Source organism: Procambarus clarkii, chromosome 15 (assembly GCF_040958095.1).
Source record: "Procambarus clarkii isolate CNS0578487 chromosome 15, FALCON_Pclarkii_2.0, whole genome shotgun sequence".
Classification (NCBI taxonomy): domain Eukaryota; kingdom Metazoa; phylum Arthropoda; class Malacostraca; order Decapoda; family Cambaridae; genus Procambarus; species Procambarus clarkii.
Window position 1 is genome coordinate 8,867,657 of NC_091164.1, and position 17,500 is coordinate 8,885,156.

Here is a 17,500-nt window from a genome sequence, read left to right on the forward strand (position 1 = left end):
CCTGGCAACAAAATTTTCTGTTTATACCCATCATCCGATAAGGCTTTAATAACCTCAACTGCAGTAATGAATTCAATATTTATACCATATACCAAACAACACACACGCGGGTACTTAATGGTTCTGGGATATAACGTGAATGATGGTTAGGGTTGGTAAATTGGTAAACAACCATTATTCCTCCCTAACGACCATTAATAAGAAGCCTCGCTGCCAGTCTCATCGCTAACGATCGCAGTCATCGCCCTGGATAATCGCTTGTTACCTGAGATTAATTACAAACTGCCTTGCAAGCTGTAACCCTGTTCTACAATGTCTGGAGCACGAATTAACAGGGAACAAGTTTGGATAATGTGTGTGTTTGTGTGTGTACTCACCTATATGTACTCACCTATATGTGCTTGCAGGATCGAGCATTGACTCTTGGATCCCGCCTTTCGAGCATCGGTTGTTTACAGCAATGACTCCTGTCCCATTTCCCTATCATACCTGGTTTTAAAATTATGAATAGTATTTGCTTCCACAACCTGTTCCTGAAGTGCATTCCATTTCCCCACTACTCTCACGCTAAAAGAAAACTTCCTTACATCTCTGTGACTCATCTGAGTTTCAAGCTTCCATCCATGTCCTCTCGTTCTGTTACTATTCCGTGTGAACATTTCGTCTATGTCCACTCTGTCAATTCCTCTGAGTATCTTATACGTTCCTATCATGTCCCCCCTCTCCCTTCTTCTTTCTAGTGTCGTAAGGCACAGTTCCCTCAGGCGCTCTTCATACCCCATCCCTCGTAGCTCTGGGACGAGTCTCGTTGCAAACCTCTGAACCTTTTCCAGTTTCATTATATGCTTCTTCAGATGGGGACTCCATGATGAGGCGGCATACTCTAAGACTGGCCTTACGTAGGCAGTGTAAAGCGCCCTAAATGCCTCCTTACTTAGGTTTCTGAATGATGTTCTAACTTTTGCCAGTGTAGAGTACGCTGCTGTCGTTATCCTATTAATATGTGCCTCAGGAGATAGATTAGGTGTTACGTCCACCCCCAGGTCTCTTTCACGCGTCGTTACAGGTAGGCTGTTCCCCTTCATTGTGTACTGTCCCTTTGGTCTCCTATCTCCTAGTCCCATTTCCATAACTTTACATTTGCTCGTGTTGAATTCTAGTAGCCATTTCTCTGACCATCTCTGCAATCTGTTCAGGTCCTCTTGGAGGATCCTGCAATCCTCATCTGTCACAACTCTTCTCATCAACTTTGCATCATCCGCAAACATCGACATGTAGGACTCTACGCCTGTAAACATGTCGTTAACATATACAAGAAATAGAATTGGTCCCAGCACCGATCCTTGTGGTACTCCACTTGTTACTGTTCGCCAGTCCGACTTCTCGCCCCTTACCGTAACTCTTTGGCTCCTTCCTGTTAGGTAGTTCCTTATCCATTCTAGGACCTTTCCCCCCACCCCCGCCTGCCTCTCGAGCTTGAACAGCAGTCTCATGTGCGGTACTGTATCAAAGGCTTTTTGGCAGTCCAGAAATATGCAGTCTGCCCAACCATCTCTGTCCTGTCTTATCCTCGTTATTTTATCATAGAATTCCAGAAGGTTTGTTAGGCACGATTTCCCTGTCCAGAACCCATGTTGATGTTTGTTCACAAACCTAATGTTCTCCAGGTGTGCAACCAGTCGTAGCCTAATTATTCTTTCCAGTATTTTACAGGGGATGCTTGTCAGTGATACAGGTCTGTAGTTAAGTGCCTCCTCCCTATCTCCTTTCTTGAAGATCGGCACGACATTTGCCTTCTTCCAGCAACTGGGCAATTCTCCTGACATAAGTGACTCATTAAAGATCATTGCCAGAGGCACGCTGAGGGCCTGTGCTGCTTCTTTTAGTATCCACGGTGATACTTTGTCTGGTCCAACTGCTTTAGTTGCATCTAGAGTTGTCAACTGTTTCATTACCTCCTCTGCTGTCACCTCTATATCTGATAGTCTTTCATCTAGGGTAACCCCTTCCAACAATGGGAGCTGCTCAGGCTCGGTAGTGAACACTCCATGGAAACTGGCATTCAGTGCCTCGCAGATTTCCTTGTCACTTTCAGTATATGCCCCCTCTGTCTTCCTTAGTCTTGTCACTTGGTCGTTCACCGACATTTTTCTTCTTATATGACTGTGTAGTAACTTAGGTTGTTTTTTCGCTTTGATTGCAATATCGTTCTCATAGTCCCTTTCCGATGTTCGTCTTATGTTAATGTAATCGTTCCTAGCTCTGTTGTATCTGCTTCTGTTGTCCTCTGTTCTTTGTCTTCTGTACTTCCTCCACTCCCGCCTGCTGGCCATTTTTGCTTCCTGACACTGTCTATTAAACCATGGGTTATTATATTCCTTCTTATTTTTTCCCTTTACCGTTGGTATAAATCTCTCTTCGGCCTCCTGGCATTTCTGTATGACTAGGTCCATCATATCTTGGACTGTTTTTCCTCTAATTTCTTCCTCCCACTGCACTTCACCCAGATAGTCCCTTATCCTCATATAGTCCCCTTTCCTGTAGTCAGCTCTCCTTTCCCAGATCTCTTGTCCCATGGTCATAATTTTGAATTCCATCATGTAGTCAAAGACTAGGACACAATGGTCACTGGCCCCTAGAGGTATTTCATGCTCTAAATTCTCGATATCTTCTACGTTCTGGTAGATATCGTATATCGATATCGTATCTTCTACGATATCTTCTACGTGTGTGTGTGTGTGTGTGTGTGTGTGTGTGTGTGTGTGTGTGTGTGTGTGTGTGTGTGTGTGTGTGTGTATGTGTGTGTGTGTGTGTGTGTGTGTTTGTGTATGTGTGAGTGTGTGTGTGTGTGTACTCACGTAGTTGTGCTTGCGGTTTGAGCTTCGGCTCTTTGGTCCCGCCTCGAATGGGACCTGGAAGTGTGTGTGTGTGTGTGTGTGTGTGTGTGTGTGTGTGTGTGTGTGTGTGTGTGTGTGTGTGTGTGTGTGTGTGTGTGTTTGTGTGTGTGCGTGTGTGCGCGCGTGCGTGTGTGTGTGCGTGCGTGCTCGCCTCTATCCATCTGTGATCATTTAGTGCTACTGGCTATGAATCTGACTGTAATCTCGTCCCTCTGGGAACATATACCAAAACACTGAAACAATATTTCAATTCGCCCACTTCTGGTTGGCCGTGAGTCGAGCATTATATCTCAGGTGGCGAATAAATCATAAAATATCACCAACAATTTATATCCAAAGCCCCAAACCATCCGATTTTTAGGAACTTCACTTTAAACCCGATTTATAACTTCCCCCTGATTTACCTGTTCACCGTGCAATGAATTGGTACACGCGAGAGTTAGTAGGCTGGTATGGGTTGCGTCTTTGGGAAGGCCAGTAGTTAGCCCAGCAGGAACTTTGACTATATCTAAAAGTTTTCCTCTCCCTTAACAATAAGAAACAAGTTGACTACTCTCCTAACTGTTCTCACCTGTCCACTCAGCTGTAATTGGTGACCTTGTTGTAAACCAATTTCGAGTTTCCCGCCAAAAAATAACAAGTAAAATAGGCCTTAACACGAGCTATAGGAAGGAAAATTACCTAATTCTTCTAACAGGAATCAGTCTCCTATACTGTAAATGTGTAAACAAAAATTATATATATAATCTCCCCTAAGCACAACAATCCTCCGTTTTCTTTACAGGCACACAACCACCTCGCCTCAATGCTGGAAATGAACAAGTACGAGATCGTGGTGACCCAGAACATAGCGGATGAGCTCAAGGAGCAGCTGAAGAAACTATACGACGGAGATGTCAGAGTGATCCTCGGCTACTTCGACGAGCACTGGGCCAGGCGGATATTCTGCGAGGCCTACAGGAAGGGCATGTATGGCAAGAACTATCAGTGGATCATCACAGGTGAGAGCCACAGGCGTGAAGAGAAAGCACAACAGGGAAAGTGAGAGAGAGAGAGAGAGAGAGAGAGAGAGAGAGAGAGAGAGAGAGAGAGAGAGAGAGAGAGAGAGAGAGAGAGAGAGAGAGAGAGAGAGAGAGAGAGAAAGAGAGAGAGAGAGAGAAGAGAGAGAGAGAGAGAGAGAGAGAGAGAGAGAGAGAGAGAGAGAGAGAGAGAGAGAGAGAGAGAGAGAGAGAGAGAGAGAGAGAGAGAGAGAGAGAGGAAGAAGGAAATGTATGGAAGAGACAGGAAAGAAAAGAGTAATAGAGGAAGGATGTTTGGCAACACCTGTTTGTCTGCCCAAACTGATGAATGTGTAGGGAGAGAGGAAGAGAGAGGGAGAGCGAGGGAGGGAGAGTGAGAGGGGCGAGAAGTAGAGTGAGAGATGAGGGACGTGAGTGAGATACAGAAGACAGGGCAGTGGAGAAATGTGATGAGAAAGGACAACTACAGCTGAATCATTTCAGTTGAGAGAGCATTGAATACTGTAATAGAGAGAGAGAGAGACAAACAGACAGACAGACAGACAGATAAAAGAGACATAAACAAAATAGCCTGGACCCCACAAGGAAATACTATCGAGTGACGTTTGGGGTCCAGGCGGCGTCTTCTTAGACCCGCCTGTAAGCTGAGCCCACCCCACTCCTCCCCCCCCCCTTCCCCTCCTGCCTCCCCCCACACACGCATCCCATTACAAACTGCTTGTGTGTGTGTGTGTGTGTGTGTGTGTGTGGGGGGGGGGGGGTGATGGTCGCCCTCCTGACAGCTATTGGGGGCCCACCTGTCTACTATACCTGGTCCGTTCGGCTCAGTTTGTCTTCCTGTAGCCTATATCAGCGGCTTGCTCGATCGCTGGCTTGTGTTCGCTTCCGGTATTAAACCTCCAGGTAGCAGTTGTGTCGGTCAAACCGACTGTGTCCTTTGATAATGCTTTTTGGCTGGAACAAAAGAGAGTTTAGATAGGAAAAGATAGTTTTGGTTTTACTTGGCTTTTGGACTGTTATGTAAAGCCAGTTGGCTCCATTGACCCTTTGACTGATTCAGCTGGCACGCCGTTCTCCTGACCAAGTTGGCTCGATTGGAATGTCTCAGTCAGCTGGGCAAGTTGTCTTCGTTAACCACCTGGCTTGATCGACCGTTTTAATCGTCAGCTGGTCATATTTTTTCTCCTGAACCAAGTGAAGTTTTTCCTACTAATCTAGCTGGAACAACCGTATGAGTTAGGTGGTTACGGTCGTCCTTTTGAGCCAGCTGGCGCTATCGACCGCTACACACACACACACACACACACACACACACACACACACACACACACACACACACACACACACACTGCCTATAAGCGACAGAAGCCAGACAGTCACATTGAAAGGAGAGAACCAAAAGTAGCTACCAGCTGATCCACAGAGATCAGTATTAGGAACTAACATGAATATTCTCATGCACACAATGTACATAATCTATCACAGGAGACAGCAGACTCCTTCCTCTCAGCCCAACCACGTAAACACACTCAGCTGACAACACTCAGGTGTGAATGACAGCCCTGAGTGGGCAGTCACGACTACCCTCACACTACTCACAAACACATCCTTAATTTCCCCCTCTGTTCACAATGGTCTATCATATTAATCTGGCTCTCACAACTCTCCACAGGGTTCTTGATCATCCTGGTCTGATCACATACCTCTGACCTTTCAGCTCACATAACTATATATATCCACGTGATATCCCTCTTAGTCGTATATAATTCCAGGTCATATTTAGGACACTTAGGTCATATTCAGGACACACTAGGTAATATTCAGGCCACATCAGGTCATATTCAGGCCACATCAGGTCATATTCAGGCCACATCAGGTCATATTCAGGCCACATCAGGTCATATTCAGGCCACATCACGTCATATTCAGGCCACATCAGGTCATATTCAGGCCACATCAGGTCATATTCAGGTCACATTCATGCCACATCACGTCATATTCATGCCACATCACGTCATATTCAGGCCACAAAAGTCATATTCAGGTCACATCAGGTCATATTCAGGTCACATCAGGTCATATTCAGGCCACATCAGGTCATATTCAGGCCACATCAGGTCATATTCAGGCCACATCACGTCATATTCAGGTCACACCAGGTCATATAAATATTTTTAAGGTCATATGGGTCCAGAAAATAATTGTCAGGGTTCCACCATGTGAAATTAATTTTAATTCCGAGTCGTAACCTGTCGTGTAAATAACAGGAGGAGGTCACGTCGAGTCACGGGGAGTAATTGGTCCTGTACAACACTGGGTCATGACCTTTCTTCTTCCGGGTCAAATACCAAGGGGGGAAAACCATTTATTTCCCCTCGATGCTTGAGGAGAATTTTGTGTGGTAACAATTCCCGAACGAAGCAATTGATGCTCGATCGTCTCACAGCTTTTCTGCACTGATCTATGATACCTATTTAATTTTGTTATTATTGTCACCCTTTTTGCCCTCCCCCTCCCTCTTCACACCTTTTCCACTTTGATAACTTCCACCCTTTCCGCATATCCGGGTTTCCCCTTTCGCGTTAAACAATTAGGTATTTTTTTTTGGGGGGGGGTCACTTTACACTCTCCAACATTGCTTTTTCTCTCTCTTCTTTTGCGTCTATTTAATTCTACATTCATCTTTCTTAACCCTCTGTACACTTCTGTGTTTTACCTTTTTCTCGTCCCCTTTTCTTCCCTCTTCCTTAATTCATCGCACTTCTCCATGCCCTCAGTTCCCCCCTACCTCTCCCTTCTCTCCAATCTTTGTTTTATACTCTCTCTCATTCACTGTCTCTCCCTCTCACTCCCTCCCTCCCTCTCTCCTTCTTCCATCTCTACCTAGGTTTTTTTTGTACCTGTGTCTTCCTTACCATCCTCAGCAATAAAAATATGCTGAGGATTTTCTGAAGAATGCTGAATTTGGAGTTTTGAAGAATGCTGAACAGTTGAAGATGATGGAGAGAGACGCTACATAACCTCTTATTGTCTAGATTGTCGTTTCTCCTACCTGTCGTCTGTCTATCTCTGTCTGTGCACTTTCTTACCTGTCGACATTATATCTTTGTCTGAGTGTCTGTTTATCTCTATGTTCTTATAAGGTCGAGCAATTTGTGTTGTTGTATTTACAGTTATACAACTATATTATTACGAGCAATAATTGTATTATTAATAGTAGTAGTAGTAGTAGTAGTAGTAGTATCAGTAGTAGTAGTAGTATCAGTAGTAAGTAGTAGTTAAGGTATTAAAGTTAAGTGGAACATTCTTCTTTTCTTGCCATAATTGTAAGGAATAAATTTGAGCAACGTTCAATTTGCAATGGTTAAACCTAACCAAGAGCGTACAAGCCTGGCCATTCACCTTATCCATTAAAGTTCGATGATCTTTACTCAGATGAAGAGTCAATTCTACGGAGCTTAAGTGTGAGGACAGGCTGTAATCTCTTGTATGCAAAAAGGATATTTTGCTATTACAAGAACTGTAATTCTTGTGTTTATCCAGAAGCTGAATAGAGAATGAACTGTAAAATTCCTTCCCATCACGATGTGACCGCCTCCACCTTTCCCACGACATAAAAAACTGTATAAGAACTGCCTCTTCTATTTTACCTTCCCATCTACAGGGATGTATCGGGAGGAGTGGTGGGCTTTGAGAGGTAACGGCGAAGACGTGGACGACGAAGGTCCTGTGGACTTCGACGACGAACCTAAGGAATCCGGTGGAGGAGGTTGTGCTGTAGAGGACATCATGACGGCGCTGGAGGGCTGCATCATGACGGACCTCCTCCCTCTGACCACCTCCCTCGCTAAGACGGTCTCCGGGAAGGTAAGACCACCATCACATGCAGGCGATGAGTCACAATAACGTGGCTAAAGTAATTTGATCAGACTACACATTAAAAGGTGAAGGGACGACGACGTTTCGGCTTGATTGTCGTCAAGTTCGACGACAGTCGACTTGAGAATGGTCCTAGGACGGACCGAAATGTCGTCGTCCCTTCACCTTCTAGTGTGTGGTCTGGTCAAATAAGACCAGTACATAGTCTGGAGTCGTAGCCACTTCTACCAGTCAGAATCTGAGGTTTAACTGGTAGCGTCTTGTATATAAATCTTATGTAATTCTGCCTGGATTATCCTCTCTTCCATTCTTTACACCTTTCTCTTTCCCAATATTTTCCCCTCTGTCTATTCACACACCTCTCTTTCCCTCTCCACCCTCTCTTCCCATCTCTCCCCTCTCTCTCACTCTATTCTTCTCTCTCTCCATCACTAAAATCTTACATTTAAGATATACAACCTAAGCATCGTTTTATCTTCTAAGAATAATTATTCACACAGGGACTCTGCTTTATTTCCCTTCCCATATTCAGAATAAATTTATTTCCTTCAGACTGATAAATCGAGCGTTTTTAAGTGACTGTAAATAAAGCAATGATGAAGTTAATAATATTGCAGATGAATTAATTCCATGGTGGGGCATTGGGCTCCATGGGGAGCCTGGTCGGCCTGAGCGGACAGCACACTGGACTTGTGATCTTGTGGTCCCGGGTTCGATCCCGGGCGCCAGCGAGAAACAATAGGGCACTGTTTCTTTCACTCTATGCCCCTGTTACCTAGCAGTAAAATAGGTACCTGGGTGTTAGTCAGCTGTCACGGGCTGCTTCCTGGGGGTGGAGGCCTGGTCGAGGACCGGGCCGCAGGGACACTAAAGGCCCGAAATCATCTCAAGATAACCTCAAGATGGTATGGAGGCATCGTACATGAATACTTAGGTTTCCTGATCTCGCGAGACTTCAACTTAAAGTTTTAATAAGGCTTAATAATAATGATTGGATCGATACCAGTACACACAGAAATCACAATAGCGTGATGCATCAAATGAACAAAGTTCAGTAGAAACCAAATAAGTTCAGTAGAACTTCTGGTTTCAACTCTTTTTACCATGTCGTAGCACAGTCGATTAAGTCTGGGATGCTCTCGGACGTAGGTTCGAATCCTCGTCACGGCCCTTGTGGATTTGTTCATCTAAATCAGTCTCTATAAGATTTTCTGGCTGTCTGTTCGGGGCTGGAGGTTAAACGGTCATAAAATGGGATAATTCAGGTAAAAAATTTCTTCTAAATTGTTTTAGGGACAAAAATTAGGAGGTCGTTTGGCCAATAATAGTAGTAGGCATCCATCAGTCTCAGGAGACTATGGAGTTGCGCTCTGGTGGTCGGTCTGGAGTGGCCTCACCAGGGCGCAAAGCCAGGGTAAGTTGATACGGGGGAGAAGCTGTTACCCATGCAGCAGGTCCACCCTCTCCACGGCGCTGGAACCCATATGGCCAATATGTGGTTGACATTTTGTCAGATTGTTGCATTATAATTTTTTTATGGCAACTTCAAACATTAAGTCAAGGGTAAATTGAACTGGTCGATATAGCGACAGCTTCGCTTCTTGTAGGTCGATGTTCGATCTCCGAAGGTCAAAGTGGTTGGGCATCGTTATCTCCCTACGTTCTATCATGGTTCCTTGTCTCTATATCTCTTCCAAGTGCTATATAGGGGTTCTAGCTTAGCGTTTTCTCCTCATAAATGAACAGGTTATGACTACGATGAGATGGCCTATGAGGGCTGAGGGAGTGAAGGAACGGGATCGCACCACCTAGACCATTGGGGATCGAGCACAGAACCCTGCAAGAAGCGAAGCCCTCACTTTTGAAAGTGAAAGAACCTTTCTAGTCTCGTTAACAGCTGACTGGTACCCAATTCCACTCAACGCTTAAATAGTAGAATTGCCTTCTAGTAAACAAATCCACAAGGGCCGTGACGAGGATTCGAACCTGCGTCCGGGAGCATCCGAGACACTGCACGACAGGGTTAAAAGGTGTGTGTGACTTCTAGTACTTAACGACCACATTCCTTACATGTGCTCCTAATTGCAATGTAATCTTAGAATTGCCTCTGCTTGTTTATATTCCTCGAAAGGAGACCAATAAACCGAATCCCCTTTAACAGATAAACAATCCTTTCTTATATCTTCTCAATTAATTAAACAATCGCCACTTGTTATTCGGACATTTCCATTGGCCTTATCCAGCATTCTCTGGCGGAAATCAAATTAGCACGACGAACAGATGTAAACAATTGTTTAAAATAACAGCGAAAGAGGTATTTGTGAAGGAATATTTCAGCTATTGTCCGCTTGGAAGCACATACTCGGGCCACAGGGATGAGTTTGATTGAGGCCCGCATGTCTCTACGATGTACCAGGTCCATGGTAAACACACTCTGGGAGGTCCTATATATATATATATATATATATATATATATATATATATATATATATATATATATATATATATATATATATATATATATAAATTCGTTCACAGGAGTTTCGAACAGTGATCGTTATCTGGAAGAGCCGTCCTGACTCTTAGGTCAGATTGGATTAGTTTATGCTATGTATTTATATATATATATATAAATTCGTTCACAGGAGTTTCGAACAGTGATCGTTATCTGCAAGAGCCGTCCTGACTGTTAGGTCAGATTGGATTAGTTTATGCTATGTATAATATGTATAATAAGTGTGTGTGTCCTTTGGTGTGTATGTGTGTGTGTGTGTGCACCATCTGGAGGTTGTCATGTAAGTATGGGTTCAATACACATATTCACAATCACGTGCACAACCACGTCTCTTCTCCCCCCTGCCTCTATCATGCTCTTTATTAGCAATTCTTGATCATCTTCGTGTCCTGCAGAGCTAAAGCAAACAAAGAAAAGAGGGGATGAATCTTACGTAGCAGCGGTTTCTAAATAGGACTATTCCGGATATAATATTAGAGAACAGAGACATTCCTTTAAAGGCCCTTATTTTTATCTTACTATTTCTGCAAAGAAATTTTCTTTTTCTCCTGTGGTAAAAAAATCTTTAATTGTTCATAGTTTCAAAACGAACAGTTAAATTAAACTTGTTAAATTACAACAAATTACAACAAGTAATGTGTTGTAATTACTCAAATTACAACAAATGCTTTTTAATTAATCTAAGGATAAAAAATTCACGGTTTCTAAGGATAAAAAAATCACGTTTCTAGGGATTAAAAAATTCACTTTTTCCTAGTAATCAATTATATACATAATTTACTTAATTAGTAGGTAACAAATCCAATATTGCGGCTTCTATTATAGAAAAATGCAATTTTTTAGTTCTTTTTCTCAAGAAATTGTGTATATTTAATTTGGCTTCTCTTTCAGACGGTTTCTATAAGCCCGTGTGTGGTTATTTTAGGTGAGAAGGTTTCACGATGCTGTACACAAGAGGCCTTGATGAGTTTGCCTCTCAGTCTCTCGAGAGGCATCAAAAGGACTGAGAGAATGAGAGAGAGAGAGAGAGAGAGAGAGAGAGAGAGAGAGAGAGAGAGAGAGAGAGAGAGAGAGAGAGAGAGAGAGAGAGAGAGAGAGAGAAAATGTAAGGGGGTGGAGAAGTCTTGTTAGATGTATATATATATATATATATATATATATATATATATATATATATATATATATATATATATATATAGTGTGTGTGTGTGTGTGTGTGTGTGTGTGTGTGTGTGTGTGTGTGTGTGTGTGTGTGTGTGTGTGTGTGTGTGTGTGTGTGTGTTTATTCACCTATAGGTCCTTGAAGGGCGAATTTCATCTTCTGTGTCCCGTCTTGATTGATATCACATATCTTGAAACCGAATAATAGTTAGCGTTCACACAGCACTGCTCCTGTGCCAGGTAAGCTACGGGCTCACCATAGCCCGTGCTACTTGGAACTTGATCTAAGTAGCTGAATCTATAACAACAACAACAGTTAGCGTTCGTTACCCCCTAGTTCAGGTCTGTTGACACACCTGTTCACTGCTCTTCCTCTAAGAACATGTTAACTAACGTTTCTGTTCTTCATCTGAGTATACACGTTCCGGTCAGATTGTCATGTTCTTCCATCACTCACGTTTAAACATTAAATTTCTCTTCCACTTTGCGAATGCTTTTAAGAAACATTATGCTGTAATCTTGTCACGTGGTGAAGTCAAGTTACATAAGCCTTTCCTTGTAGCTTATTTCCTTATTCCTAATTTTATCTACCTGTGAATGTTTAGAATGAATTCAAGTATCCACGTTTCTTAAGTCCAACTCCCTACTTAGTTATTGTCTTCCGGGATATTTGGATAATTTTCCTCTTTTCTGAATCGTTTCATAAGTTTTGCGAACATTGAATGTTAGTTATGCATGTGTAGGTGTGTGTAATTACTTAAGTGTAGTTACATGATTAGAGCTACGCTCGTGGTGTCCCGTCTTCCCAGTACTCTTTGTCGTGTAACGCTTTGAAACTACTGATGGTTTTGATGACCAAACCACAACTCAGAAGATGGAGAAGCGACGACATTTCGGTCCGTCCTGGGGCCAGATTCACGAAAGCACTTACGAACGTGTACATCTTTCCTGAATCTTTGACGGCTTTGGTTACATTTATTAAACAGTTTACAAGCATGAAAACTTGCCATTCAACTGTTGTTATTGTTATAAACATTCTCCTGGTACTTTGGAGCTCATTAACTATTTAATAATTGGAAACAAAGTCGCTGAAGATTGAGAAAAGATGTACAGATTCGTATGTGCTTTCATGAGTCTGGCCCCTGAACCATTATCAAGTCGTGTGTGTTCTGACTTGATAATGTACTGACATTAGCCAGTACTGACGGTTTTGGCTTCCTCCACACTTCTCACTTAATTTGCTCGAGGCGTCTATCATCCTGCTTGCAAAAGACAACTTTCTAATATTTTTAGACACATTTGTTTCCTTTGCATGAATCTATGACCTCATGCTCTTGAAGTTCCAGGTATCAAGAAATCCTCTTTGACAATTTTGTCGATTCCTGTTACAGTTACATGTGTGTGTGTGTGTGTGTGTGTGTGTGTGTGTGTGTGTGTGTGTGTGTGTGTGTGTGTGTGTGTGTGTGTGTGTGTGTCTGTATCTGTGCGCATAAGTTAGCAGAAAATAGAGCTGCTGCACTAACATACCATTAAAAATAAATCAAATATACAATTAAAAGAATACATCCTCTGATACCCGTTTCATAATATGACACCCGAACGAGAACCACACTTTTAACCCCGAAACATAGCTCCAGAATCGCCCTTAACACCCCCCCCCCCTCTCTCGCCAGAAGCAATCAAAATCGCAAATGAACTCCACCTCACCACCAACACTTAGAAAAAAAACTAAAACCCACCTCGCCAATGAAACTCGCCGGAGGCAACATCCTCCCTAATTAAAACCATCTCTCCAAGAACCAACCTCCACCTCCTCATTATCCGATGTCTTAGCGAGAAAGTACGCAAGAGCCCCGCGGAATACTGAAGATAACAGCAGCCCTGTACTAGGCAGCGCCCCCCCCCCCAAAAAAAAAGCAGCCTCGATAGCACTGTACGTACTAAAGAAGGAAAAACCGTCGTTTGCAGGAACATTAAGAGCACTATGGTTACGAGAACCCTCCGGTATTTGCAGTCAAAACCGCGCCGGGGCCTCGCTACGCAGGACACCAATGTTCACAGTAATATGTAAGCGATTATGTTGAGAGGGAGGCAGGGGGCTTTTAGGGCCGTAACACGGCACGCTAATGTTGGTGGAGAGAGAGAGGGAGAGAGAGAGAGAGAGAGAGAGAGAGAGAGAGAGAGAGAGAGAGAGAGAGAGAGAGAGAGAGAGAGAGAGAGAGAGAGAGAGAGAGAGAGAGAGAGTATGACCCAAAATATGGTGTCACACCCCAGCAGGAATTAAACCACTTCAGAGGGAGCATGTATATCTCAGCAATGTCTGCCAGAATACCCACCTTCATACATGCAGTATACAGTTGCAATATTATACAAGGATATACTCCATTACCCCTCAGGCTGCGCTATTTAGTTGAAGAAGAAGAGGATGGAAGAGGAGAGAAAAGAACCGCAGGAGAGGCAGAGGAATGGAATGGAGATAGAGGAAATGAGGGAAAGAGAAGAAGAGACAAGAAATGGAGAGAGGAGGAAGTATTGAAGAGGGAGGTAAAGGTGATAAAGGGAAGGAAGGAGATGGGGGCTGGGACGAAGATGGAAGGGAAGGCGATACAAGGAGAGGAAGAGAGGAATAGGAAGAGGCAGAGAGATGTAATATATATATATATATATATATATATATATATATATATATATATATATATATATATATATATATATATATATATATATATGTTTGGGAAGTGTGTTTCTCTATTCAAATACTCCACCCACACACAAACACATACACAAACATACTCACTGTGTGTATATATGTGCTTGTGTGTGTTAGAGAGAGAAATATATATAGTCGATGAAGAAACAGTTAGAAAAGGAGGGTTGAAGAGCTAACAGCACGATCCTGAAGACACATATAGTATTACACATACTAAATACACACACACATACACACACCACACACACACACACACACACACACACACACACACACACACACACACACACACACACACACACACACGTAATCACGCACTGCAAACTTTTTTTTACCAATTTCCCGGACAATTCTCAGCACAATAAATTGCCATGCATGTTAATGACCAATTAAACCCACACCAACATTAATATATATTAAAAAATATTCATGGGATAAATTGTACATTTGATTTTCGCACATTTGCGCTTTCGCAATACTTGGCGAATTTGGCAATTGCGTGCAACAACTAAATTAACTGTTGACCGATTTTGAAGTTAATGACGCATTGCTAAATCACATACTAAATTATTTTGTGATCTATATAAAACTTAACTTGTTTTTGCATATTGTACTGGTTGATTTTTTTTTACTTTATCCAGCTCTCAGTCAATCAACACCTCTCGAGCTATCTACTTCTCTCAGATCATCTACTCCTCCACTCAACTCTACTCCATATTTCAGTCCCTCTCTACGAAGACAAGCAACGGTAACTAAATCTTGGTCAGAAATGAGAAATAGAGGAGACCTGATCACATCATACAAAATACTCAGGAAGACAAAATGTACAAAGACGTAATGCTTGGCATAGGTGTGTGAGAAAGACCGAAAAGGACACGAGTGGAAACTGGAAACTTTGAGAGTGAGAGACATCAGGAAACATGTATTTAGTGTGAGTGGATAATCCTTCAGTGGGTATGCTTCAATGTAGGTGGACATGTCTTCAGTATAAGTGGGCATGTCTTCAATGTAAGTGGGCATGTCTTTAGTATAAGTGGGTATGTGTTAAGTGTGAACGTAGTGGGTACAAGAATGGAGACTAGTAGGAGAGAAGGGAGGGAAAAAATGATGAGAAAGAGTGAGAGCAATCTGATAAAAAGAAAAGATAACACAGCATGGCAAAAGGTCACAAAAGGAGGATATCACAGCATGTGATATCCTTCACGGATTCTTGAGCATAGATGTATATGGTAGGCAGTTACTGAACCAGACATCCGACAGAAAGAATGTGGAGTCCAGGAACTGAACTCCACATACACTCACTCATACATATACACCCACACGTGCACGAGTATACGTGACCGGACACATATACATGGTTGCAAAAGCGCAAACATTCGCGCCGCTATGCACGCATACACGGTCACCAATACGAACTCACCCAGCTACACACGCAAAAATATTTAAAGTATGCAACCTGGCAGAATGGCAAGCGATAAACGGGTGCAACCCACGGCCAGAAGTTAATAAAAATGGATGCGAATTGGCCATTTTTCTGGGTGTGAGCCTGAAAATCTAATATAGTAATTTACATATTCATATGAAGAAGTTGTAAAAAAATTCCGATTCCATATCGAGTTTGTTTTTTGTGTTATTGTAATAATGCATGAAAGAGAGAGAGAGAGAAAGAGAGAAGAGAGAGAGAGAGAGAGAGAGAGAGAGAGAGAGAGAGAGAGAGAGAGAGAGAGAGAGAGAGAGAGAGAGAGAGAGATAGTCAGAGTGAAAGACTGAGAGAGACATACAGAAGAGAAAGACAGTCTAATAAACAGAGATGAAAATAAAATAGTAGATAAAATTTGTTTGGAGAGTCTACTATGGGAAGTTTAAATCGATTCAAATAGCTTAAAAAGATGCAATATTACGAACAACTGGAATGGTTAACCGGTGGTGCCCGGGTCTGTCTGTCTGGTATTGGCTGACACGTGAGACGAAACGAGTCAACAGCATTATATTAAGTTATATGATTACGGAAATGTTGATATTGGCTCAAACGTAGTAGAGGCTTCAGGATGTCCCAATAGATATTTAATAAATTAATTCGGGCCCTCCCCCTTCTAAGGACTCGTTAAAAATGTTACATTCCGCAACGCTTCGTTCATTCATCCTTCTGGAACTCGTTAAACAAGATCGCCAAACGAGACAAACTCCCTCGGGGCTCGTTCAATAGCACCTCAGGAGCCAGCTTCCTAATAAAACCGTGTTTGCGGTCACGAGTCTGTGGAAAATGGAAAGGAATCTACGAGAGATGTACTCTCCCTTACTGCTCGCTGTCTTGCTCATCTAGAGGGATAGGTAACGTGTGGAAGGGGGAGGGAAAGTGAAAGGGGGAGGGAAAGTGAAAGGGGGCAGGGAAAGTGGAAGAGGGAGAGTGTAAATGTCGAATTTAAAAAAGGCTATAATGTAAACAGCTAGCTACGTTCTTTTTTAATTCCTGCCTTCTGTAACCCCTCTCTACCTCCTTCCTACTTTTTTCCTGCCTCCTTCCTATTCATTTTTTCTTGCCTATCTCTCCCTCCGTCCCTCCTGCTACCCGTCCCATCCTGTAATTCATTCCTCCCTTTCATGCCCTTTAAGAAATGGTGTTAAGGGATTATGTGCTGTAATTGTTACTTGGATGCTATAATTTCTCTCTCTCTCTCTCTCTCTCTCTCTCTCTCTCTCTCTCTCTCTCTCTCTCTCTCTCTCTCTCTCTCTCTCTCTCTCTCTCTCTCTCTCTCCCTCTCTCTCTCCCTCTCCCTCTCTTTCGGATCATCTAAGTAAAGTAAATTAATCAAATACATGTGAAGGTTAAGAAATACATGTCAAGAAGCTCCTTCAGTACATCTTGTCCCTAATGGTCACCGAAATGTTAAGAAGTTGATGCACGACAAGTCGCTAATGCATTCAGATCCTCGCCAGTCCTTCAGAGTGAACTCAACAAATACGTACAACCATCTCAATTACAACCACAATCTCAGTCATTGTCGCAACCCAAATATCCACTCTTATTGACAAGGAAATTACTGCCATTGTTTGTTTTAAAGTTATAACTACAACCATTTCCAAACTAACCACAAAGGTTCACTGCAACCATTTCCAAAGCTACCACACATCAGTAACGCCAGGTGCTACAATTATTAAAACCACAGGTGCTAAAATAGTCAAGCAATCCATGACAATTGCCACAGAAACAACTATTTACTGATACAATAGTTATGTCTCTCTGGCCCATAGCTGTTTTGATTACAACTAAGATAGCCACAGCTTCATCAACTTTATCTACCATGTTAGCAAACAACCC

General features: G+C 42.7%; 2 protein-coding genes across 5 annotated transcripts in view; one reads left to right on the plus strand and one right to left on the minus strand.

Moving 5' to 3' along the window:
- The window catches only part of LOC123759100 (gamma-aminobutyric acid type B receptor subunit 2), a 331,390-nt gene that overhangs the window by 238,665 nt on the left and 75,225 nt on the right, over window positions 1-17,500 (plus strand). Inside the window, 2 exon segments of the mRNA XM_069324947.1 lie at window positions 3,682-3,898; window positions 7,581-7,783. Of these exon segments, the coding sequence (XP_069181048.1) occupies window positions 3,682-3,898; window positions 7,581-7,783 (420 nt within the window).
- Window positions 1-17,500, minus strand: part of LOC138364892 (uncharacterized) — a 425,505-nt gene that overhangs the window by 178,183 nt on the left and 229,822 nt on the right. The gene's annotated exons all lie outside the window — the stretch shown is intronic.